The sequence below is a fragment of the Dicentrarchus labrax genome, unplaced genomic scaffold, assembly GCF_905237075.1.
Source record: "Dicentrarchus labrax unplaced genomic scaffold, dlabrax2021, whole genome shotgun sequence".
Classification (NCBI taxonomy): domain Eukaryota; kingdom Metazoa; phylum Chordata; class Actinopteri; family Moronidae; genus Dicentrarchus; species Dicentrarchus labrax.
The window spans coordinates 18,419,973-18,445,212 of NW_026136706.1; the positions used below are offsets into that span (position 1 = coordinate 18,419,973).

Sequence of the window (25,240 nt, forward strand, 5' to 3'; positions counted from 1 at the left end):
GGCAAAATTCAGATATTTAGAAGAATGTTCCTCACAATTTAATAGGAAGGTTCAAGCTAGGTTTTCCCTAGCGTCAAATATTGTTTGTACTTCTTCACATTCACAACACGTTCATAATACATATAATCCATCCAAATGGTTGGCATTTCCATGATACACACTTTATGTACTGTATGATTTATTTGTGTGTTACCTGGTATTCCCATCTCTCCTACAGTGCCTTTCTGTCCAGGTGGTCCCATACTGCCAGGTTCTCCAGGGAAACCGGGGTCTCCTTTTACACCTGAGACATATCAGAGAAACAATTTATTTTATATTCCCTCCATTTTCATTGGGTGACAAAGCCAGTGGAGAGAATTTACTAAAACAAATAGGGAGTTCAATTAAATGGATGATGACAAAACAGAGATTACTGTGTCACATGAAATCTACATGGTATAACATGGTCAGGTGCTTACCTGGTTGTCCAGGTAATCCAGGTTCTCCATCTTTGCCTGGCATTCCAGGATCTCCAGGAAGTCCACGGAAGCCCTTCGTTCCAGTGAGTCCAGGGTTACCTGATAGAAAAATGTTGGGTCAATATACAGAATCACCAATGGACCTAAAGGCCAGTATGTTGTTTCATACCTCTGTCTCCAAGGTCTCCCTTCTCCCCCTTCATATGTTCCATGTCAACATCGCTCATGTTCCCAGGAGGTCCCTGAAGACCTGTATCTCCCCTTTCTCCTTTAGATCCAGGTTCTCCAACATTACCTCTTGGTCCACTAATACCGGGATCACCTGAGAGAGATGGTGAGAAGGGGAAATTATTATTGCTGCTGTTAAATCTTAAGAAAAACCATGGAAAGCGTACAAGTTAGGATGAAAAAAGCAAGGATTCTGTAAATAGTTTTCACAGTTTGGTTTTCCTTACCTCTCAGACCAGGAGATCCAGGTGTACCAGGTGGGCCAGGAAAGCCTGGTGCTCCTGGTGTTCCCATAACCCCCATTTCACCTTTAGGACCTGGCAAACACACACACACACACACACACACACACACACACACACACACACACACACACACACACACACACACACACACACACACACACACACATATTGAGATTATTGTGAATAAAAAGGAGATTAAACAACTAGAGGAATCAATTATCTAAAATAATACATCCAATGCAACCTTCCCATATTGCACCATTGGAGGAAAAATTGTCATAGTTAGTCAAACCTGCTCCTTCCTTATTTCAAATGGAATGGGAAACATGACTTATTGGCAGTAATGTGTTTTGAAAAAAACATTTTTTAGGACACGCTTATATTGTGTGATTAAATCAGGATAATGTATATTTCTACCACATTATTAAACAACAACAAAGGTAATACTGTGTTCATTCATACTGAACTACTACCAACACACACAGATGTTTCACATTATAAACCTGCCAACAGCTGAAAGGGCATAATCCATCCCTTACCTGAAATGCTTTTAATGTGAAACATGTAGAGGAAGTGTTGAATTTCAGTGATAAGATCTTAACACTAAACAAAAGAATGACAAAGGATATGTATTGAAATTACCTCAGAAGGTATTTCTGATAAAAATAGAAACTCAGAGCAAAATGGTGACGATGTAGAAATGTACATTATGTTTATAATATTAGTGATGTCCACACACCCAAGACAGTACAGAACAGTTTTAATTTTTTCTCTTGTGAGTTTGTTGGCAGTTATTGAGTCTCACCTTGGTTTCCAAACTGTCCATCTCTGCCTGGTAAGCCTGGTGGCCCTGGCAGTCCTTTATTACCTGAGGATCCTGGAAACCCAGGGGCCCCCTTCTCTCCCTGAGGCCCTGGCATGTCCAGACCAGGAGGGCCTGGGTAGCCCTTATCTCCCTTTACACCTGCACTACCTGTTCAACATGCACAAATACAAATGTATTTGTAGCAATTTTTCAACAACAACTTGGACTTATAGGAATACCTGTGATTTTCTTACTATGGTAAGAAAATCACAGGTATTCCTAATAACATTACAATCACTAGGTTCTACTAAAGAATCGGTGCAGGCACAATCGCACAGCCCAGAGACTGAAGCAACTAAATGGAATTCATTATTTACACCAGTGTTTTTCTTTTATGCTTGGATCCTGAGTTTTGCTCACCAAATGGTCCAGGCTCTCCAGGTGGTCCTTGTGGTCCAGGAGCTCCAGGCGTGCCTTTTCCTGGAGCACCTGGTAAGCCAACCAGCCCAGGAGGTCCTGGGGGTCCCACGTCACCTAAATTCAAAGGTCAAAGAAAAAACAATGTTGTATTTGGTACAAAAAGATGTGCCTGTGTGGCATGTACCAGATCGAACTACGCTTCGCTGCAGAGTTGTTATACGTATCCTGTGGTACCTTTCACTCCCTGTGACCCTGGTGGTCCTGTCTGGCCTTCTTGTCCGGGAACACCAGGTAGTCCAATATTTCCCTTCTCTCCTGGAAAGCCAGTAATTCCTGGCGGCCCCTGCAAACCTTTTGGACCTGGAAGCCCCCGTCCTGGATCACCCTACAAAGTATAGAAATAAGCTCCAATTTGCATCTCAACTCTGGCAAAAAGTGATTTTACATGACATTCAAATCTCCACGTTTATCATGTCCATAAAACAGGTGATAGCATTGTTCTAGTTGTTGGATTCGATTGTACTGTATAACAATAGCACTGTGGGACTAATGCACTCTAATGTACTCTATTGTTCCTAAACTAAACCCTTTCAAATACATATTCTCCACAGAAAGATCCATTATCAACACAGAATGTTAACATCCCATCATCAAAACCATCATTCTGCGGGATACATATCTATCTCCACGTAATTCAATTATTAATACAGTTATTATTAAAAAGTATATATGCAGGAAATACACACTTTTTGTCCAGGTACACCAGGTTGTCCAGTCACGCCATCCTGTCCTGGTTTTCCTGGCTCTCCTGGTAATCCTGGAGCTCCCGGAATTCCACTGATTCCTAGAAACATGGACGAAACATTTCTGTTTTGTTCTGCTCATATGCATGTACTATATCATAGTCTGTTTCCATTTTCCTTCAGGAATCCATAAGTATCCAGTGAATGTCTGTGTGGCCTCCATGGAGAGGAGGAATGGGGTGAACCAATAACTTACCTTTAGGACCAGTTGGGCCTGGAAATCCAATTCCAGTGGGTCCTTGGTCACCCTTCTGTCCAGGAAAACCTGGCAACCCTGGTTTTCCCGGCGGGCCTCTGTCACCTGCCGCCAACAACATGTTGCATAAAAAACAGGACCAATCATCCACCATCTTTAAAGATATATGAATCTTCACATTTTTTTGTTGTTGTTGTTTTGTCCTGACATGATCCGTTCCCGTTATTTTATTTATCAAAGATTATTTTACAGATTTTCAAGAGACAATTTATTTTGCAGTGGACTATAAATGAAAACCTGCTGACTATGGTGCTGCTCACCTTGATATCCAGTTCTGCCAGGTTCTCCTCGTAATCCAGGTACTCCCTGAGGTCCAGGAGTGCTCACACCTTGACCTGGCTCACCTTTTACACCTGTTGAATGTAAGTTACGTGTGACTTCTCTTTGAATATATGAGTGCATCTTTTTACAGCCTACGTGGGTCTGTGTAGATCTCATGCATACCAGGTGGTCCAGGACTTCCAGGAATGCCCGGTCTCCCCTGACTTCCCTTTTCTCCAGGATCTCCTGATCGACCAAAGCCTGGCAGGCCAGGTGGGCCCCTCTCTCCCAGAGGCCCAGTAAGACCAGGGTCCCCACTTGGTCCAGGCTCACCCTTGATGCCCTCTTTGCCCTGAGAGCAAGATTAGAGAGAGGATGTTCAATCTACTACTTCTAAAGATTTTTTACAAACAACAAAAAGAGTTTTTGCTTAAAGCTACAACCCACAGGATCGTAGCCCTGAAGCAAATAACTAGGATCTAGGGAAAGCATAATAATAATATATAATAAACATAAAGATATAATCTGTATACACAATTTAGGAGGGGTAGACACAGGCACACATGTACATTTATGTGGATGTTGGTATATCTGTATACATGCATGAATGTATGTATGTGCATATAAATAGTGCTTATACATGTTTGTATGCTGTATACAGTGTTGGGCTTACTCAAAAAATTTAATTCATTACTCAGCATCCAATACTCTATAGTTTAGAATAGTTTGTTATTACTAACTTCCCACAGTAATTAGTTACACTACTAGTTACATTACTTTTCTACTGCCCACAAAATTGGTAATTGGGCCCTTTCTCAATATTGAGAATATTCCAACCACTGAATGGAAGTGTTTCCATCTTCCAAATTAGTTTCCTCTACGATTACAAAAATTAATCCAAGGATGTGATTTCATTGCTGGATTTAAAATTAGTATCGGATGCCGACAAAAGTAATATTGTAACTAATTATTTTTGGGGTTGGTAACTGTAATATTATTACTGAAATGTATTATAAATTTGTTACACTACTAGTGACTGGGAAAAGTAATATTATTACTGTAATATTATTACTAGTAACAAGTTAATATAGTATACTATATTATAGTCCAATACTCTCCTTTCAGCTCTGTTTTTGGTCTCCTGGAGAAATGTCTGGCTCGTTAGCTGCTAAATACTCCAAAATGTTCACTGGATGGTTGTTAACTTTGGAAGTTTTGAAATGCTGAAAGGGACTGCAAAGTCAGGTGAAAGTATTCTGTGTGACAGTCACTACGACTATAGTCAATGTTTCCATTGTTGATATAGCTAATACTGATTATAGCAACTTAATTGCAATTAAGGGTTTTATTAATGAAGTCTCCTGTTTATTGTAATAAACCCAAACATTATCATTTGACAGGCCATTCAGTCTCATGCTGTCCTGATATCTTGATAATTTGCCTCAGGCAAACCACACACACTTACAGATTCTCCTTTGAGGCCAGTTGTTCCTGGGCGGCCATCTCTCCCTGGCTGTCCATCCAGCCCTGGCCTCCCCGGTGATCCGGCAGGACCAGGCAAACCTTTGTCCCCCTTCAGACCAGGAGCAATGAAAATGTCTCCTGGCTCACCAACAGCACCAGGGGCTCCCATCAACCCAGGACTGCCTTCAGAACCCTGCACATAGGTCATAAGAATACGATTGTTCTTCAGTTCCATTTTCCTCAATGAATGAGGAATAAAATGATAACATTCAGATCTGATGTTGTCTCAAGTGTCTCAGACTTTATTCTACTCACAGGTCTTCCAGGTTCCCCAGGAAAACCAGTTTGACCCTTATCTCCCTTGCTGCCTACTGGTCCAGGAGGTCCTGCCAGGTGAAAATGAAGAATGGACTCCGTTAGCTCATGCAATACTCATCATAGTGGGTGCAACACAGAGAAATGGGGCCAAAGAAATATTTTTTAATCCTCACATATCTAGCATATGAGGTATAAATTGCAGATGAGTCTCCAGCAAACGCCCCAATGGTTTTTGGGCTATGACACCAGGAATTTGGTCTGACACCACCACTTTGTTTGAATGTTACCACTGTTCACTCACCTCGCTCTCCTTTAGGGCCGAGGGGGCCAGGTAATCCAGGTAGGCCCACACCTTCACAGTGAACACAGGTGTCTCCCTGGTCACCTGAAAATAGGTAGAGAAACATCAGTTGACAAAACATGATGTAAATGTCTGTAGTCCATAAGTGGAGGGACTGTGGGGGCAGAGGGGGCGGCTGCCCAAGGGGCCATGGTATGTACAAAGTTCATTAACCTGTTCAAATTATCTGGTGGAATACACAAAGACTGTCAAACTAAACTAACTTTAAAGCAGGCTGAGTAGGCTCAACATTTGGTCAGTGAAACATTTATAATTAGTTTTTATTAACTTAAAATGATGGTTATGAAGAAATCAGTCAAAATGTTCGATTAATCTGTTGTTTAACTCAATGTTTGCGTCTTGGCACCTTGTCTGTGTCACTGCCAGTGGTGTTGTAGACTGTCTACTTTGTATCTGAATAGGCCTTGTAGTAATGTAGATTGCTGTGTATATTTTATGTTTTTTCCTGAGACATACTACTGAAACAGGGCACTTGGTGTGTGGCCGTTCAGCACTACAGACAATAGACAGCGACAAGCCACAGGCAAGCCGTCTATCGGCGGTGGTGCTGATCCATCAATCAGTGCACATAGAGCGCCGAGTGCTGTCCTTGGTGCTGAAACATCCTCGAGAATGCACCGCCCCCTCTGTGGGTACTATTGATGCATTGATGTATGTGGTTCATGTGCCCACAAAGATATTGCTATACTTCAAAGATAGAAAAGATATAATTTTAATGGATTCATTCATTGATGGATTGTATTGATCGGCACTAATTGCAGATGTTGTTACCTTTCTGTCCCAATTCCCCTTGCAACCCTGGAGGTCCAGGTGGGCCAGGAGCTCCTTCCTTAATGTCACATTCATTAGGGTCAACTGTGTGGCCATGTCATAGCACACAAGCAACACAAGCATTCAAGACAAACACACACACATACACACATTAGGTTATGCAGGTGTTCCTTTGTTGACATCTTTTGAAATGACTGGAATATTGAAAGATAAGGCATACTCGGTTGTCCAGGTGGTCCAGGGGGTCCAGTGGTCCCTGGTTGTCCTGGAGGTCCAACGAGAGACTCTCCTTCTACACCCATGTCTCCCTTCTCACCCATGTCTCCCTTCTGACCCCTCTCTCCACGGGGTCCTTCAATGTGCCGGCCTGAAGTACAACACAAGGCAAGCCAGTTGGTGCATTATTGTGTCTGACTGATATATGCAGCCTTAATGCAGTGTTGAAATATTGTGCTATTTTACCTGGGGGACCTGCCTCTCCTTGAGGACCAGGAAAACCTGTGGATTAAGAAGAAACCAAAAAGGAAAGAAAAACATGGTTATTGTGATCCAAGGTATGTGTTTTTGCATATTTGCGTGCCTATGTTTCAGCATATGTGTATGAACATTTGGTGGCATGCAATGGCCTAACTTCACCTTTTTCTCCTATTAACCCTGGGAAACCAGGAGGACCAGGAGGACCGGGGGCCCCATTACCCTGCAATTACAGAATTACAAAGATTAATGATGCCTGCCCATTTTTTGTGACGGAAATTTTGAGGCCGGACTCAAGTGATGTAATTTGATGTCATATTTTCAGGCTAGTTTAATTCCCCGGCTTGCCCCTTTTACATGCTCTCACAATTTAACTGAATGAATATGTGGTGACATTTGCTAGTAGTTTATCCTCTTTGTAGCTGATGGGACCAAGAGTGAGAGAGAAAGAGAGAGAGTGGGTGAGTCATGGAAAAGTGGGATAATGGCAATAACTTACATAACCTGGTGGTCCTCTTTCTCCCTTCTCACCCTGAAACGAAACAGAGAATTTAGTTTGTCTGACTATCAGATTAAAGCCTAGAATATGTGAGGAGTAAATATAGGTGTATTTGTCACCTTGGAACCAATGTATCCAGGAGATCCAGAAAAGCCTTTTTCTCCCTGTATGAAAGTATTTACGCTCTTTAGTGATAAATATTTCATAATATAAAAGCAACAGCTGGACGGTAGAGTACAGTAGGCAGACAATACAGTAAGTTATTGTTACCTTCAGCCCATCCTCTCCATCTTTGCCAGGTTTACCCTAAAATTACAGAAAGAGACACTCGCTTGAACGCAAAGAAACAAGTTTGTAGTTTTTTGTAATAACACATTGTAAAAAAATATATATATATATATATTTTTCATGTGATACTCAGACCCTTTGAAGAATTTTAATAAACATCTTACCAACAACAACTAATGCTGAACTTCTTATTCATTTATTATTAGAGATGTCTTTTTGCCACTTACTCTCTGTCCAGGCAGGCCTGGTTCACCTTTGACATTAGTGTGATGTGCGATGCAGTAGCCCTGCAAAAGAAATCAGATGTCTTAAAAAAGTACAAAGTTAAACTAAAAGATAACAAACAGCCTTTGTGCACTAAGGTAATGTGAGTCATACACCTCAACATCTGAAAGCAAAATACAAACTTTTTCTCCTTTGTCTCCTGTAAGTCCTCTGTCACCCTTTGAAATAATAAAAAAACACAAACACATTCAGGAAGTCATCTTTTAGATGTAAAAGAAAACATGATTTATTTATACATGAAAAACAATTTCTGCTCATTTTTTAAAGAACTGAGGGATTACCGGCGGTCCAGGTACGTGCACTGTGGTATGTCCACCTTCGTATCCCTGTGATGGAGGTCCAGGAGGGCCGGGAGGGCCACGAAATCCCTGCTCACCCTACAGGGAGGCGATAATAATCACAAAACCAACTTAAACAAAAAAAGCAAATCATCCATTAAAACCTAAGTATCTATAAATGTTGTCTTTTCAATTTTTTTTAAATAGACAAAAGAAAATTCTCTTTCTTCTTAAGATAAACTCACTGGATTACATATAAAATGCGTTGTTACAAAGCTTACAGATCTGGTATTCCTAGCTCATGAAAAGCTGACATTTTGGAGATGCATAGTTTTTACAGGACAGCAACAAAATGTTAAATTATTTTTATATTTTTATTTTTATTTTAGTTTCGTTTCCAGCTTTCAGAAATTCTTTTTGTGTCTGTGGCAACTGTCAGAAAAATAGGCTTCAATCACAACACTAAACACATTACAGTTAAAGACAAACATTTAACACCAATGTGCACCACAACAACCTCCCTAACAATCAAGAATTAAATACACATACAAAATACAAGTGACACACACCCCCTTTCACCAAAATGTGACCTCTGGGCATCTGTAAAAGTACCACTTAACATTACAGCTTAACAAGGTAATAATGGAGTAATATCCTGGTTACAGTGTGTATAACTAGGCTCCTTCTAATGTCAGTGTAATACCCTCACAGTCAAAGACGATTCCAATACTTTTTTACTTTTTTTAATAACTTTTGTTTTAAGATAATATCATCAAAACCTTACTTGAAATGCAATTATTTCTTACCTAAAAACATATATGGTTAAAAAGGGCTACGTTCAGACTGCAGGCACAAGTGGCCAACATCTGATTGTTTTCCACATCTGTGACACAGTTCTGCTTTTTTCATGACGCTGTGAACAGCATAATCTGATTTTTCAATTCCAGATGCAGGTCGGATTTTTTGTAATGTGACCACAGTGTAAACATCAGGCTTGCAGTATGCCCCCACTACCTCTACAATGAAACCATCATAAGAAATGTAGCTTCTTTTTTTACAGTCAATATATTAAAAACAAACACACCCACCTTATCTCCTTTCTCACTCACAAAGGCCAGCCTGTCACCCTGCAGGGAAGTAAAATAGAAGTTCCTGTGATATCGTAGTTGGTACCAAGTCAGAGGATGGTGGACTGTAAAATCTTTATGTATGATTAGTCTTACCTTCTCCCCAGGAGGGCCAGGAGGACCGGAATCTCCCTGTCAAACAATTGTTCAGATAGTCAAATAAACTGATAATACTGAACTGATGAACAAATCATCCGTGAGTATCTACCAGGTTTACAAATCTACAGAGATTCTAATACGTGCTTTTTCTAGTACAAATTTACATTTAATGACAATCACGTGTCTCGGTATAACAAATATCAGAGACTCTGTAGGATTATAAACAATCCATCACGGCAGGATAAACTCACTTTGGGTCCTTGATAGCCACGAGGTCCTGGAGGGCCAAGAGGTCCAGGCAGTCCATTTGATCCCTAGGATAGAAAGATAAGTAAACTTGGATTAACATGAAAATTCAGATTACAATATCTCAGTTAGTCACTTTTGCACATGCATGCTTGTTCACAAACACACACACACACACACACACACACACACACACACACAACTTACAGGTAATCCAGGTGTGCCAGGGAACCCTCTGTCTCCTTTCAGGGGAACGATTCCAATCACACCACCAGGGTCACCCTGTAGGAGACAATAAATGGTTTTATCATACTGTAAGAGGGGGCATACATTGTTTGACAACATTATTAATTATTATTATTATTTATTTATTTTTAACGCTTCATAAATTTCAACTGACCTTCATTCCAGGAATTCCCGGGATGCCCTGAGAAGAAAGGAAACTGGTTACATACCTATACATGTAGCATATTCCAGCAGGATGAACATTTCCATTTTTAAATACTATTTTGTTTACTGTTTACTTTTTTAGCTCAGTTAACATATCGCTATTTCATATAGAAATCATGTCATTCTAATAAAATTGTGATGTTTTAATATGAGTTGTTGCAGCACCGTCCTGTATGGGCCATGGGATCATTCCCATCAGTCAGTTTAAAAATAAGGAAGCTTTTATTGAAATTCTGATGTGTGACGAGGTGATTAATTGTCATGCGAGTCACGGTTGCTTACAGGAGGTCCTTGAAGACCAGGAAAACCAGGAGTGCCATCTCGTCCTCTGTCTCCCTGAAACACACACACAGCACAGTCAGACAGCAGAAACAGTGTTAAGGTTAGGTAACAAAAGTGACAAATATCAGGCGAGGACACAAAACCTGGCTGAATAAACCGGCTTCACAGAAGAACTTTTAGAAGAGGCTTACTTTAGTCCCATTGCATCCTGGGATACCTGGTAGACCAGGTGGGCCGTCATTTCCATTGATGCCCTGAGAGAGGGAGATCACAAATAGACAATTTGAGACCATTAAGTTACACAGTGACAAAGTCTCCTCAGCTTCCTTATTGTTCCACCCTGTCTTAATGACTAAACTCCCAACAGACCCCATCCAAAATTAAAATAATAGCCAATTATATAATATTAGATATTATATATCAATATCCAATAGCCTAAAAACTAATAACTAACACCATGCTATTTAATTTGGCACATTGGACAACCTTTTTATGGTTATCGGGTGAATTTACTGGATTGATGCAGGATGTGAGACATGAAGGCAGTTCAGAGGAACTTACCGGCAGTCCTGGGTTTCCTGGAAAGCCTGGTAGACCAGGAGGACCCTGTAAGATCACAACAATATCAGCATTACTGTCTCATGACAATACCAAAACTACAATATAACGTTTATATCATATGGTTGCATAATTCTGGTGGTTAGTTACTTACCCGCACTCCTTTCAGTCCAGGAGCCCCAGTTTCACCTAGGTCTCCCTAGAGAAATACATGACAAAAATAAAGTCAAGCCAAAGTTAATTAAAGTTATTCATTTTGTGTATGTGTAGAGGGGGGGTGGGGGTATACAGACCTTGGGGCCCATTGGACCTGGAGGCCCTTCAGGTCCCTGCATCCCTGGAAATCCCATATTACCTTGAAGACCTGGAAATCCACGCTCACCCTGTGAAGCAAAGACATCAGGTTGATTGACAAAAAGGCAAAAATCTTTAACTGAGATTAGAAAGTACAATTTCATCCACAAAAGCTGAAACACATTTCAAGACATGTTATGATTTAATTAATTTATCAGACAAATTTAATTGAGTTACTGTTGGCATATACACCGATCGGCCATAACATTAGGACCACTGAATGGTGAAATAAATAACCCTGATTATCTGGTTATCATAGCTCCTGTCAGTGGGTGGGATATATTAGGGCCAAATTGTGATGGCTAGACGACTGGGTCATAGCATCTCCAAAACTGCAGCTCTTGTTGGGTGTTCCCAGTCTGCAGTGGTCAGTACCTATCAAAAGTGGTCAGGGATCCGAGGTGGTCTTAATGTTATGGCTGATTGGTGTATGTATCCATTGTTATAGTAACACTATTGCATTTCTAAGATTCAATATAATGAATTTAAACATCCCTGGAAGAAACACAGATCCCCCCGAAAAATGTGGTCAATGGGGATGATTTTACCTTAGAGCTCATGATGTTGTTTGTTGATTTGAGTGTTGTGCTTTATTGCATTTTAATTTACAATGAAGGCTCATATGACTATTGTTTTCAATGTTGTTTAAGTTCAATGTTTTGAAAACAATAAAAAACAAATATTGGCTGTGTCCTTCGCAGTGACCTAAAACTGACCTAGAAAGATTCCTATATGTTGTTTCTACTGTCTGCCACTAGATGGCAGTATTGCTTTGTAAAGTGGAGTCATGCTCCAGTTATCCTCACAACTCTCTCTGAGCCACCAAGCATGAGTGAGTCATGTGTGAAACTCTACAATAAATAAAACTTTTTGGGTCGATTTCCATTCTCTGACCACAACACACTTGACTCCCATCAGTCAGGAGAAACACTACGTTTTGAACCATGGGAATCGTCATGGGGTTACCACGGCAACCCATTAAGCAACATCAGGAAGCGATATCAGTGGAAATAAAGCTCACAGGCGAGTTAAGGACGGCTGTTTGGGGCCTTTCATCAACTTTCAAAACACAGAGGTGCTTTGAATCCGCAGCGGATTGGCCGGACTCCACTGAACACAGTCAGTACATCTGTTGTTGTCGGGTGAGCTGAATGTTTGGCTACTGTTGCTGTAAGAATGAGCCATAAAAGGCCAGACTGTTGCACTAAGAGGATAGATAACACTCTGCAGTCATCTGATATAACTGAGCCAATTGTACACGTGTACACTCAAACAGCAGGAGTTCCAGTGAAAAATAAATCATAAACTTCAGAGGACTGGCTGCCTCCCAATTCTTCTTTGCTTGTGACAACATAAAACAAAGCAATGTCTACTTGAGACCCCTTGTGACTGGTTGTGTATTTATTCTGGTTGTGATCAGTTTGACCAAAAAGGGATTTTTTTTGTTCTTTTTAATCTTTAAGGTAAAATATAATGATAATAATAATAATAATAATAATCCCATAATTCACTTGCAAAAAGTATAAAATAAGCAAAGATTGAAAAAAACATTATTTTGCCTGGCTGAAATATATATTTTCCTGGTTCCCATCCTGTTGATAATTTTGCAACCCCTCACACATAAATTATTGTTGGCAAAGGGTGAATATTTAAGTTTTTAAGAGATTTCAACTATTAAACAAAGTTGATAAAGTAAGCAAATATTTACTTTTAGACAATCGTCACAGAAAATATGGGCTTGTTTCAGTTTGAAAAAAAAAATTTCGACCAAGGCAATACTTGTCTTTCTTATATGATTCGTTGACAATAAAAATTTTTTAAATATCATCAGATTTTATCGTTAAATGCAATAAAACTAAAAAATGCTGTTAGTGTCCAAAAAAGCGTCTTAAGAGAATTTTTTTTTAGCAAACCTATATTTGCTTAAGTCAATTAATACCAACTTTTCATGTTTCAGGTCAGTGATTAACACTCATGCTGTGGTGCTGACAGCTCAAAGGCTCAGGGCCAGTTCATGGCTAGTGCCCCCACTCTTGTACATCTGTATCCAAGAGCTTTCCTCTGTCTGATGGGAATAAGGCTTTCAGCCCAGCTGTGTGTCCGGACATGCTCTAATTCAAACTGATCTTTGTTCCCGTCCCGGTCTCTACTCCATGACTGAGTCCCATCCACTGCTTTTCCACCCAGGCCCTGCTCCAGTCTGTCCCACCGAGCTGACCCCATTAGTCCGAACATAGGAAGCACTGTCACGTACGTCTGCTTTGGCCTGCTATGAACTTAGAAACTACTACACTCTGCAACTGCAAACTAACATGAGATCAAATAAGTGGGGGGAAAAAAGCATAAGGTCTGATTGACAAATGAAGTGAGTGTAAATTAAAATCTTACCTTTGCTCCTTTCACACCACTGCAGTCACATTTTCCACATGATGCCCCACAACCCTGAGGATGAAACATTAAAATAATCAATCAATAATCAGATAACATGGACAGTACAACAGACACCTGCTGGGGGTCACTTGATGTTATCCATCAGATGTGGAACGTGTACTACAAACTCTTCATTCTTTTATAGCATGTCCGTGTCCTGCCTCTGCCAGATGGCTTACATAGGTATCCCACTGACACTGTAAATCACCACAGTGAGCGCCGGACAGACATCTGCACTGTTTTCATGCAAGCCTGCTGATCTATCCCACAGATGAGCTTTTATAAATCAAAAATAGTGATTTTAGATTTAAAAACAGAGATGAGTCAAAGGATGAATCAACAGTTCACCACCTCTGTGCACTCAGCTGCATCTTAAACATGGATCATCTGATTTTTTTTTTCATCTGACAGCAGAAACAAGCTGTGAACACAACATTCACATTTTAAGCTGATACGATGAACCTACAAACGCTTGCTTATTTACAGATCCAGCAGCTCCGTAAAGCTTAAAAAAACTGCAGAGTCGGGTCATAGTTGTCTGTGGGTGTGTCACTACAAGCAACCCATTCACATACAATTAATTACTAGTTGGGTTTTTCTGAGGGGTTTTGGGGGACTTTTATTGCCTTTAATTGATAGTGACAGCTGAAGAGGAACAGGAAACGGGGGAGAAAGAGAGAGGGGGGATGACACGCAGCAAAGGGCCACAGCTATAATATTCATAGGGATGTTTTCAATAGTGTCAATCAGCCGAAAATAAGAATCGTGTATTTGTTACCTTAGAACGAGCAAGTTGAACTACCATGTTTCTAGAGTGGTCCAGAAGGGACAAACCAACAATTGCTCTAGATAGGGCCTTTTCCTTGTTTAGTTTGTCCTACACCCTTGGAAGGCGAGTAGTATTTAGTTGGTTGCAACCTAAATGCTACACGCTGGACCTTCACATTTACTCATGATGGTTTTGACAATGAAGAAAGGCTTTATTTCCCGTAATCAGGTTACTTTTAAACCACATTAAAGGTCACTGATTAGCTTTGTAGAGCTACATGCAGGCAGCAGGACGTCAATGCAGCTGTTCTTGGCCCATTCATCCTCCCCCGCCCTCTCCCCTCTCTCCCCCCACCCGGCTTCCTCTCCTCTGGGCTCTCCAGAGGCCAGAGCCTGGGAACTGGCCTGCACTGCCTTGGCTCTCTCATCCATTGCTCCTCTCCTATTTTTTCCCTCCATCATCCAGCTGTTGCTAGACTCACGTGCAAGGCGTCCAGCCAAAAGTCTGTCAGGGCTTTGGATGGGCTCTGCAGGCCTGGGCAGAGAGTGCACAGCTACACTGCCCACAAATATTTTTCTCTGTCTCTCGTTCTCACACACACACACACACACACACACACACACACACACACACACACACACACACACACACACACACACACACACACACACAATAAATAAATGACAGCATCACCATTTATCGTGATATGTTCCCAACTGTCTAACCGTAACATCTATTACATAAGTCATTCTTAATTCTACCTTTTCTATAACTCAGTATCCAAGTCTTAAACATATTCCCTGTCTTCCTTCTTACACACAGTCGTCTCCAGCATACCTGATAACTGAATCAATATGTGGCTCTAAAACCATGGGAAACCACGAGGAACAGACTCCACTCTCAGGACCTTAAGCTCCGACTGCCCCCACTCTATTCGAGTGCACTTGTTCTCCTCCGTTTGCGGTATAAAACACATGTGTGGCCTGCTAGAGTGTGTCATATGCCATTCCTGCTCTCTCAGACACCTCTAACCCACTCCATCTCACCTCTCCATTAAGTATTTTTTACAGGCTAATTTTCTGTTATGCCACAGGAAAACCTGCTTCAGATCAGATTAGTGTCATAAGACAAACAGAGGAAAGGGAATATTGACTCTTAGAATGAAGCACATGTGTGTTTTATTATTGCAAACCTGCTGGCTTGCAGCAGTAAGAGCTCCTGGTGCTGGATTAACATGACCTTTTTTTGGGGGGCAATTCACCAAGGGAGTTAAGGCACGCTAATGCAATGAGGGAACACACTTGCATACTGTCAGCAGCCCTTAAGTAAATCACAGCTGCTAGTGGTTGAATACAGCATAAATATTCCCTCATTCACCTGTTGCTCTCTGTCTCAGAATTTTTTTTCTTTGTCTGCAGTTTTCCCCGTTCCTCTATAAGGCAAAAGGTAGCTGAGCAGACATTCCTGCATGTTGGAGGGCATGACCAGGGAACCCAAGCCTCAAACCAACACGCATGACAATGAAGATGCTATGTGTGCTTGTGTGTGATGAAGATCCACCGCACTGTGATGTCTACTGCTGGATCTCCAAACACAGCTCAGTAATCTGCAGGTTGATCAAAGTTATGCTTCTTTGATTTTTCCTGTTTGTTTTCCTTTTATGTCCGTTATGCACCGTCATAAACCCAAACACCAGATGGGAGAGATAGCTCAAAGGCCCAACTGACATCTGCACAAAAAGAGTATCTTGCTAATGAGTCTCACAGCTATAGAGTTGATGACTGTGTGATTTGATATCTGTGTTTGGCAAAACCATGTGAAAGGGATCTTAAGAGGTCCTTATCATGCAGATCCCCAGGTATATCAGATGATGAGGGCTCTGATTTATCTATAGCACAAGGCAGGGAACCATTTCTAACATAAATACTATTTCTAAAGGACTATATCATGGAGGTGAAAGGTGAATGAAAGCCTCAGTTTATACACAAGAACAAAATTAAAAGAAAGACTATTGTCTGGTAGAATATAACAAGTACATTTAATCAAGTACTATGAGATTTTGAAGTACTAGTACTTTGGAATACTTTGGCAAAGATACTTCTATGTTTTAATTCTATTATTTTATGCTACACTATACTACACTATCTTTATCCAACAACAGAGATCCAATTGTTGGATTGGGATTAACCCTGATACTGACATCAAAATCAATTGGGTATTGACCAGACTAGACCGACCTGCATTAAATACAAGTTAAGTTTGTGGATTTTTTATGTGATCTCATTTTAATCTGTAAAACTACTATTCATACTCATCACTTCCTGCATGTGATGAACAATATGCATTAAAGAACTAGTGTGTACGATATGGTGGCATCTAGTGGTAAGACTGCAAACCCCTTGACTCAACCAAGTGTATGGGAGAAACTATGGTGGCTGCGAAACTCACAAAAATGCGACAGGGTTAGCTATCTACAGCTGGTGTTTGTCCGTTCTGGGCTGCTGTGGAAACATGGTTCAACATGGTGGCTTCCATAGAAGGTAAGCTAAGGTAGCAAAACCACAAGGATTCCTATTTTCAGGTGATTATACACATACTTATGAATATTAAATTTATTTTTTGTCAATAGATCCTCTTAAATGTTCCACAATGGACCTTTAATGTGAAGGCAGCAAAACAGTCTGGACTATGCCATCCATGGTTGGCTGACATTATCAAAATCTTTTTGGTATCATTTCTTATGTATCATAAAAAACACAATCTCCTAAACAGTCTAGAACAATATAATATGAATGAGCCTAAAAACATACACTTAGTTGTTTTAAAATGGTGTAGCTTTCCTTGTAATGAAGTATTTTTACATTGTGATGCAGACAGCACAGTTCAGGGTGACCACATGTGAGAGTCTGCTATAAAGATAGCTTCACTCTGTCCATACAGCATGATCTTCCACAGAGCAAACAGACTGAGCAGAACCCCTGAGACTCACTGCAGTGATGAGTGTTAATGTCCACTGTGAATATACAGAGGCTGGTGAGTCATTGAGCTCTGAAGAAACTGTACCAGATCCAGTAAACCTCTGCACCAGGCAGACAGCCTCACGTGTCACTGAACAAGTGTTTACCTCATTCCTAAGTCTGGATGGCAAGACTTTGGGTGTCTCCAAACTGTGAAAAATCAATATGACGTATGCTGGCAGAGTGTTTACATTTACTGAGTCCTGGGCTTTATCATAATTGTGTTTATATGACAGTGTGTTTGTGATTGTTTACTGAGGCTGGAGTTGGCAAGGAAACACAGGCCTGAAAGTTTGCTTTCACAGAGTCTGAGATAGAAGCATAAAATGCCTGCAGAAGAGACGGATGGGGTGGGTATAATTTGTGGCATGGTACACAGAGACACGTGCACAGGCCTTCATTATACAGACCAGTGGATCTCAGTGCTTGGTGTTATGCGTCAGAGGTGCTGGAGGTTACATCAGTTCAAGCCTCATGCCAGAAGGTCTGATGTTTCAATAACACTTGCTCGATATGTCTGACATCATTAGGTACATAAGTCCAGCACTGAGATGAGCCCAGGAAAAAAGGAAGTGATGAGTAATGTTTGCCTCGTCCAGTCAGAGATGTCCTTTCAGAGATCCCAGCATTAACACACTCTTAATGTACACCGAGGGTGAGTGTATAGAGCTGTTGCATAACTTGAAAGAACCATAGCAGGAGCATTGTAGTTGAGGCTAGCGCAGCCTGTTACAGAATACCTTGCATGGATTGAGGATTATAAATGAACTGAGGTTTCCCAGATTTCAACTTGGTGTATTCACTGACCTCACCTTACTGGACAGAAATAAATGACAACAAAACTAACTCAACACAGGAAGTTTTGATCTTATCACATGCTCTACTAAAGCAGATGGAGTTGAATAGATATTTACATATGAACATTCAAAATTCCACAATAACTGGGCAAACTCCTGAAAAACTGCTGAAAAACTCCACAACATCTACTAAATAGACCTTGTGTTTTAATTGTTCTGTTAACTGCTTCGAAAGTCAACAATGAACTTTCATCTCTACTTCTATACTGCTTAGGCTGCTTGATGTGCAGCATTTGCTAGTCATTTCTGCAATTGTTGCTTGGTTCCCATTACTTATAATCAGTTTCTGTACTGCATTAAGGTTGAAACCTTAAATATACCTCTGGGGCTTTCTGGGAAAAGAATTCCTTTACGCAACCAATCAATACAGCATGTCTGTCCTGACCTTGTGGTTCTCATGAAACACCCTGTTACAGACTTGAGGCATCTTAACTAAATTTTGTACAAAGGAAAAAAAATGGATTGAAAGGGCAACTGGATATTTCCCAAACCTACAAATAGGGTCGCTTTCTTTGCAGCCTGCAGGGTACAGTCATCTAGTTTGTCCTTCAGCTTTCTATTCCTGCATGACTCACTGTCTCGTTTTGCCAAAGTGGGAAAATCCGCTTCTCATGTTTTGCAGCCAGCCTCCATAAATGGTAAGTGTACCTAAATGTTTCCTAGAATGTTCAACTATTTCATCTTGGCTAAAATTTAGCCTGCTGCATACACTCTGTACACAGGTTTCATGAACAGTATTGCAGTAGTACTGATTGTCACCACATGGCGGCAGAAATGGTCCCATCACCGGAGCGCTTCTAATTGACTGTATATTTGCAACAGCTGTAGGTGTTTCACTGTCCTTCCTTCCATGTTATGGGAAACTGAAGATCACACAAGCATCTGGTCAATGTCATCTACAGACTTTTCTTAAAACGACATCACATTCCCAGCACATTCCTGCCATAACCTCCCACTACAGCTGAAGTATCCCACAAACCCCCTGTGGGCATCCCGGGGCGCTGAGGAAGTGTGGGAGGATTTGTCATTGCAAATCCCTTCTTCTTCTTTACATATGTGTGCTCATATTCAGCACACACACAAACAAATAAAACACCAATAAAGTCTGGCATTTAGATAACCCTCTAAGATATAGTAATGGCTAGAGAAACATCATGAGACCCAAAGCATAGCAATTATGGTATTAGTGTGTGAATTGGATTAAACAAATTCCTTTTCCCTTCAAGATGTAGAAACACAATCTAAAACCACACACACAGACACACACAGGGAAATCCGGACAAAAAGTTTAAACTGCAACCAGTAGCCCCTTTGTTTAATGTAAAGATATGAAGCTGACATCCTCAGCTGGAGTCATGCTCTGCTGTTCTGTCCGCTCTTATCAGGAAAAAAGTTCTGCGGAAGACTGTTGTTTCTGTTATTGTTTTCAGAAAACAAAACACAAGTTTTCCTGACCCAGTAATATGAAAATCTAGGCCGCCATGGAAAATGATTTGACTGGAGAATTTATCTCCTTGTACGTGAGGAGCCTTCCTTCCACACTGATACAGAAATCACTGAGGGTGGAAAACAGACAACAATGCTAACTCAGTTTTGCACTTGTGTCTTTTTAGTTTTTTACATCTTTTCTTTGTACACACTCTTCTCACAGATCCATGCACCTTATAAAATGTAGTTAACATATGCAATATGTAGTCCATTATATACTTAGTATTGTGGTTTTATAGCTATGCTTTATAGTCATTACTGCACTTCTTTATTATTGCATTATTATTTTCTATTCAATGCCTTTCCTGATGTACTTACAGTATTAGTTCCACCAGCTACTGTTGTACAGTAGACAGTTGAAGTGTACGGATCTGGTTATGCTCAAACTGAACTAGTTCGTGCCACAAAAACAAACAAGAATTCTAGGTGTCATGTACACCAGTGCATTCATACTTTCAGTTGCAAAGCTGCTTCCTTAGAGGTAACTAAAAGGCATCAGTCTTATTTTGCTGTCTGGATTTCTCACATGGCTTAGTACCAGCAAAGGTACAAAGATCTCTGAAGTTTAGACTGTCACTATCCCTCTAATGCAGTTGTTTTGCTCTGAAACTGTCTCCCTAAACGGCCATATTGTTGCATCACTTAGTTTCGTGTTTACATTTTGTTCTATGTTTTGGGCGTTTGGCTATTGAGTTGATTTCAAGTTGGCCGATCTAATTGCTCTTAATGACATCCGATGAGATTTTGGCTTTGTGTCCCGCCAGTAAATATTGTGCAATATTGTTAAATTGAACGTATCCATGAACTTTCACATAAACATCTGTGCTCTTTTGAGGACTCAACAAGTAGAGTTAGCATATTATTTTCTTTCAGTGGCATAGTTGGTCTAATATGTTTAACCTGTGTACGTCACTGTGTAAAGACATGCTCATGCCATTAAACCACAGATCATGGCTTCCATATGGAGACAATCAGGATAGTTTTACTCCATAAATGTCAGAAGGATCTCACTTGGCAGCTTGATCTTTAAGCAACACTAAATGAGACAGTTATAGAGCATATTGCGAATGACAGGCAATACAATGCTTTGTGATAAATGTAGCACCTTATAGGAAACACACACCTTCGCTAGTTTTACTGCTACTACTACTCAGCTGATTCTGATGTCATAAAAACAATGACATCAGTGTCTCCACACTGTTGACTCATTCCAGCCTTTTTTTGTGGTTTTTCTTCATGGTCAATGAGATCTCAGGTGCTACTGACTACAAAGATGCTCTTCTGCACACACTGACGCAGGAGAGAGAGATAAACAAATCTAAAACAATAAAAGATGAGTGGAGGAGGATAGATATGTTTTTTCAGACTGTGCTGGGCTGCTCTGACATTCCTGGCCTTCTCTGGTACTGAGAGGCTGGGATGAGAGAATAGAAGTGGAGGAGGGGAATTTTCTGTCTGACTGCCATACTTGGAAGACAAGCCTACTGGTGCAACTTGCTCTGTAAACAGTATGAGTGTGTGTCTGTGTGAGGGTGAGCGGCACGTGCACAAATTGGAATGGTACAATGTGAAATAGCTTCTTTTTTTAATGCCAAGATGGATATCAAGTGAAGCCAAACCAAACCGTTTTTCATGTTAAATGCCCCTGTAGCTAGATTCTCTGAGCATACTTCATATTCTTGTTTTCAGTTCATAGAACTAATGTATGAAAACACCATTAGATATTTGATTAATGTGTCAGGTGGAATGGAATGGAGTTAGTGGAGAAATTCAGCCTTAAATTAAACCCTAATAGACCAGGATGGCCAACTGAAGTTGATTTTTGTTGCATAAATCTGATAAAAGTAATATCTAAAAAAAAAACATGCACTGTACATTCCACTGAAATTAACTCTGATTAACTTAAAATAATTTCACTGGATGTACCTGAAATCCTGAAGGAGTAATTTGCCATTTTGGGAAGTACACTTGTTTGCTCTCTTGAGAGTTAGATGAGGATTAGATATGAAGTTGTAGCCAAGAGACAGTTAGCTTAGCTTAGCAAAAAGGCAGGAAACAGTTAGCCTGGCTTTGTCCAAAGGTAACAAAATCCACCAACTAGCACTATAGCTCAATGATTACCACATTGTATCTCATTTTTTAATCCGCACAAAAACCGAAGGTTGAAGGGAGGAATAGCTAGCCCCCTGTTGGTCGTAGCTTTTGTTTTGTCCACAACCCAAAGATATATATTACATTATTTTTATGGAGGAGGAGGAGGAGGAAGAAACCAGAAAATATGAAATTTAGAGAATTATGACATTTTTCTTAAAAAAATACTTAAAACGATAAATCGGTTATTAAGATAGCTGGTGAGTGTAATAGTTTAATTGTGTAGTAGTTGATTATTTAACTAATCATTGCAGCTACTTAGCATTAGCCTACAAAGGACAGAGACACGCACTGGGTGCATGTCAGTACTCCAGGGAAACCCAAGTTCCAAGTCCTACACCTAGAGACATGTTATATGTACATTCTGCAATAAAACAGGGCTATGTTTTCTGTTTCCTTTATTTAAAGAGTCCTGTAGGGCATATTTGCTGAGACCAACTTGATGTAAAACATGTCCTGTTCTGGCTGCAGGCAGCAGGTTTTCATCTGAACCACAGAAATAATTCAGGGCTTCTGTAACCAAAAGCAGATGCATATGCAGAGAGCTGTTCACACACACACACACACACACACACACACACACACACACACACACACACACACACACACACACACACAGACTCCCACAGACATCTGCACAAAAATGCATGTGAACGAACATTTCATGTTTGTGCAGAAACACATGCATGTAATGCATTTAAACACAAAAAGAAAAATGAATACTGTAAACTTCAGCAAGCTTTTTGAGATCAAATCTTTATCCTCTGGGAAAAGCTAATATTTTAAGAAAATACATTAAATAACAGAGCCAATGCTTACGGCAAGTGACACAAATAGGAATGTACATATGCACACACACACACACACACACACACACACACACACACACACACACACACACACACACACACACACAAATGTTAATGAACAAGGTTCAATAAGGTTAACTAACACACCAGTCATTCAGCAGTTTGCTCATGCATGACCAAGTGTGACCAGGTTAATGTTGCCTGTCATCAAATTTGGGGCCCAGAGAGTGGAACAACTAAAGTGGTGGTGGGGTCTCAAAGTTAAGAAAACTGTATCATCCAAATTAACAACATCATGCCAGGTCTATACGTTTAACTAACATGAGCACACACGAGACACACATGAGTCTACTAAAGTAAAGTAGTAAAGCCAAACATGGCCAATCGTGGACAGAACTGCAAACAAAACAGTTGCTGAACATGTCAGCAGAGATGAAGAAATGAAGCAGGAACACTGTACAGTCCCCCCATGTCAACAGTCCACCCAGGAATTCTCACATGCAAAATTAACTCAGCAAATGGGAAAATTGTTTTAGACAATTTCTCAGGCATTGCTGGTCGGCATAATGTTGTGTGTGTGTGTGTGTGTGTGTGTGTGTGTGTGTGTGTGTGTGTGTGTGTGTGTGTGTGTGTTCTCTGTGTGTATGCTGTTTCTCTTATGATCGTTCACTGTACATGTGGAGAAAACAAGAGCTGTGAGAAAATCTTGACACTACAGATTAAACAGAACCCAAAGAGCCCAAAAAGTCCACTAGTTCAATTAAACAATATCATTTTAATTCATTACAATGCTTCAGTTGTCAAGACCAACATCAAACAAAATTGGCACCCTTTCACTCAACCGCATGTATTAAATAAATTCCACAGCATGTTAATGCTTCTAAGAGATCCTATACAATATTCCTGCCTTAGATTACAAAGGTCCCTGACCTCTCTTAATCAGCTTGTCCATCTGCACCCCATCTTGACCAGTCACATGACCCTCACAGGCTCATCCTGTTGACCTGTAACCTCTAGCCAGGCCATTAGAGGAGGTTTAGACATTCAAACAGAGCTTTCAATATAAGGGTCATCTTGATAACTCCCTCAGTCTCTGAGTGTCTCTGTGTGTGTGTGTGTGTGTGTGTGTGTGTGTGTGTGTGTGTGTGTGTGTGTGTGGAGAGAGAGAGAGAGTGTGTGTAAGGATGTGCATGTGGATGAAATGTTACCTTGTTAACAATTTAAGCAGGACTCCTACAAAGCGTTTGGCCTTAGAGGGGACTTTCCGACTCTAACTACTGCACACACACACACACACACATACACACACCCTCCACCCAAGAACAGCTGATGTGTTACTCTTGAGCTGGCTCTTTGTTGAGGATAGAAGAAACTTTGGGGTACTCAAATGCAGGAGTTGCTGTGTCTCTCTCAAACAGAAGTGTGCCAAGTCAGAAATCAAGCAAGCTAACTCTAACTAGAAACTGACTGTGTGTTATCTGAGCCAGTGGGACAGATGGGAATTTTGGTTCATGTGCAGTTCACGTGCCCACACATCACTGGTCTGTGTGATTATTGTTCCACACACACACACACACACACACAAATATTCTTCTACAATGCTGCAGCAACAGGATCTGTACAAACAAACATCAAAATCGAAAGCTCTCTCCCTCTGCCCTTCTATTTCGTGTTGTGGTGCTGCATCAGTTTTGGATGCCTATGCCCTAGAAATAAAATATGGCAATAATGTAGAACAGAGTTTGCACTTTTTCTGTGTTTACAAATCTGGTATTGAGGCAGTGAGAGGGAGAAAATGGAGAGGGGGTGGTGGAAACAGAGTGAGACGGGGAGAAGAGAAAGCAACAATTACTTTGTTAAGACGTTTGTTTTCTCTGCGAAAGGGCCAGTTCTGTTCATGTGAGTGGCTGCGGAGCTCTGAGTTCTTCAGCCTGTTGCTCCTCTGTGAATAAGCAGTACTGTGCCACAGGATGTGGGATTTAGGAAGCCATTCTTTCTCTAAGGAGGAAGGCCTCTTCCTTGCCTTTTATGCTCACAAAGACAAGAAGGGGTTGGGTCAGCCTCAAGTCTCTCTCAAGAGTGCTCTGGTATCTGGGAATAGCGTTAGCACGTGAGGACAAGGAATGACCTCTGTGACTTTGTACCCACCAAATACATCCAATCGGGAACATTCTCACTCTCGAGTTTTTCCCAGTTGTGGTACTCCGCTCGTTTCACAAAATTGCACGAAAAAGCAGTGAAATAATTCATTACAACCCGAATGTACAGCCATGCTATCTGGTCTGTAAAGCTAGCGGTGTTAGCTCAATGCTAACGCTGGCATGGTTACTTCCATGTTCACCATTTTAGTTTAGCATGTTAGCATTCTGAAATGTGTTAATTAGCACTT

The 25,240-nt window shown here is 40.7% G+C and overlaps 1 protein-coding gene across 1 annotated transcript in view; it reads right to left on the minus strand.

Moving 5' to 3' along the window:
- The window catches only part of col4a1 (collagen, type IV, alpha 1), a 42,067-nt gene that overhangs the window by 8,482 nt on the left and 8,345 nt on the right, over window positions 1–25,240 (minus strand). The window contains exons 2-36 of the mRNA XM_051403477.1: window positions 13,719–13,772; window positions 11,270–11,359; window positions 11,131–11,175; window positions 10,980–11,024; window positions 10,610–10,672; window positions 10,419–10,472; window positions 10,087–10,113; window positions 9,894–9,968; window positions 9,692–9,754; window positions 9,438–9,473; window positions 9,303–9,341; window positions 8,218–8,313; window positions 8,059–8,094; window positions 7,879–7,938; window positions 7,634–7,669; window positions 7,483–7,527; window positions 7,364–7,396; window positions 7,027–7,087; window positions 6,853–6,888; window positions 6,611–6,757; window positions 6,391–6,474; window positions 5,560–5,643; window positions 5,256–5,326; window positions 4,942–5,133; window positions 3,660–3,828; window positions 3,476–3,568; window positions 3,156–3,260; window positions 2,903–3,000; window positions 2,391–2,541; window positions 2,157–2,270; window positions 1,737–1,904; window positions 914–1,003; window positions 628–780; window positions 459–557; window positions 194–283 (exon numbers count right to left, since the gene is read on the minus strand). Of these exons, the coding sequence (XP_051259437.1) occupies window positions 194–283; window positions 459–557; window positions 628–780; window positions 914–1,003; window positions 1,737–1,904; window positions 2,157–2,270; window positions 2,391–2,541; window positions 2,903–3,000; window positions 3,156–3,260; window positions 3,476–3,568; window positions 3,660–3,828; window positions 4,942–5,133; window positions 5,256–5,326; window positions 5,560–5,643; window positions 6,391–6,474; window positions 6,611–6,757; window positions 6,853–6,888; window positions 7,027–7,087; window positions 7,364–7,396; window positions 7,483–7,527; window positions 7,634–7,669; window positions 7,879–7,938; window positions 8,059–8,094; window positions 8,218–8,313; window positions 9,303–9,341; window positions 9,438–9,473; window positions 9,692–9,754; window positions 9,894–9,968; window positions 10,087–10,113; window positions 10,419–10,472; window positions 10,610–10,672; window positions 10,980–11,024; window positions 11,131–11,175; window positions 11,270–11,359; window positions 13,719–13,772 (2,902 nt within the window). The remainder of the gene's footprint in view (window positions 1–193; window positions 284–458; window positions 558–627; window positions 781–913; window positions 1,004–1,736; window positions 1,905–2,156; window positions 2,271–2,390; window positions 2,542–2,902; window positions 3,001–3,155; window positions 3,261–3,475; window positions 3,569–3,659; window positions 3,829–4,941; window positions 5,134–5,255; window positions 5,327–5,559; window positions 5,644–6,390; window positions 6,475–6,610; window positions 6,758–6,852; window positions 6,889–7,026; window positions 7,088–7,363; window positions 7,397–7,482; window positions 7,528–7,633; window positions 7,670–7,878; window positions 7,939–8,058; window positions 8,095–8,217; window positions 8,314–9,302; window positions 9,342–9,437; window positions 9,474–9,691; window positions 9,755–9,893; window positions 9,969–10,086; window positions 10,114–10,418; window positions 10,473–10,609; window positions 10,673–10,979; window positions 11,025–11,130; window positions 11,176–11,269; window positions 11,360–13,718; window positions 13,773–25,240) is intronic.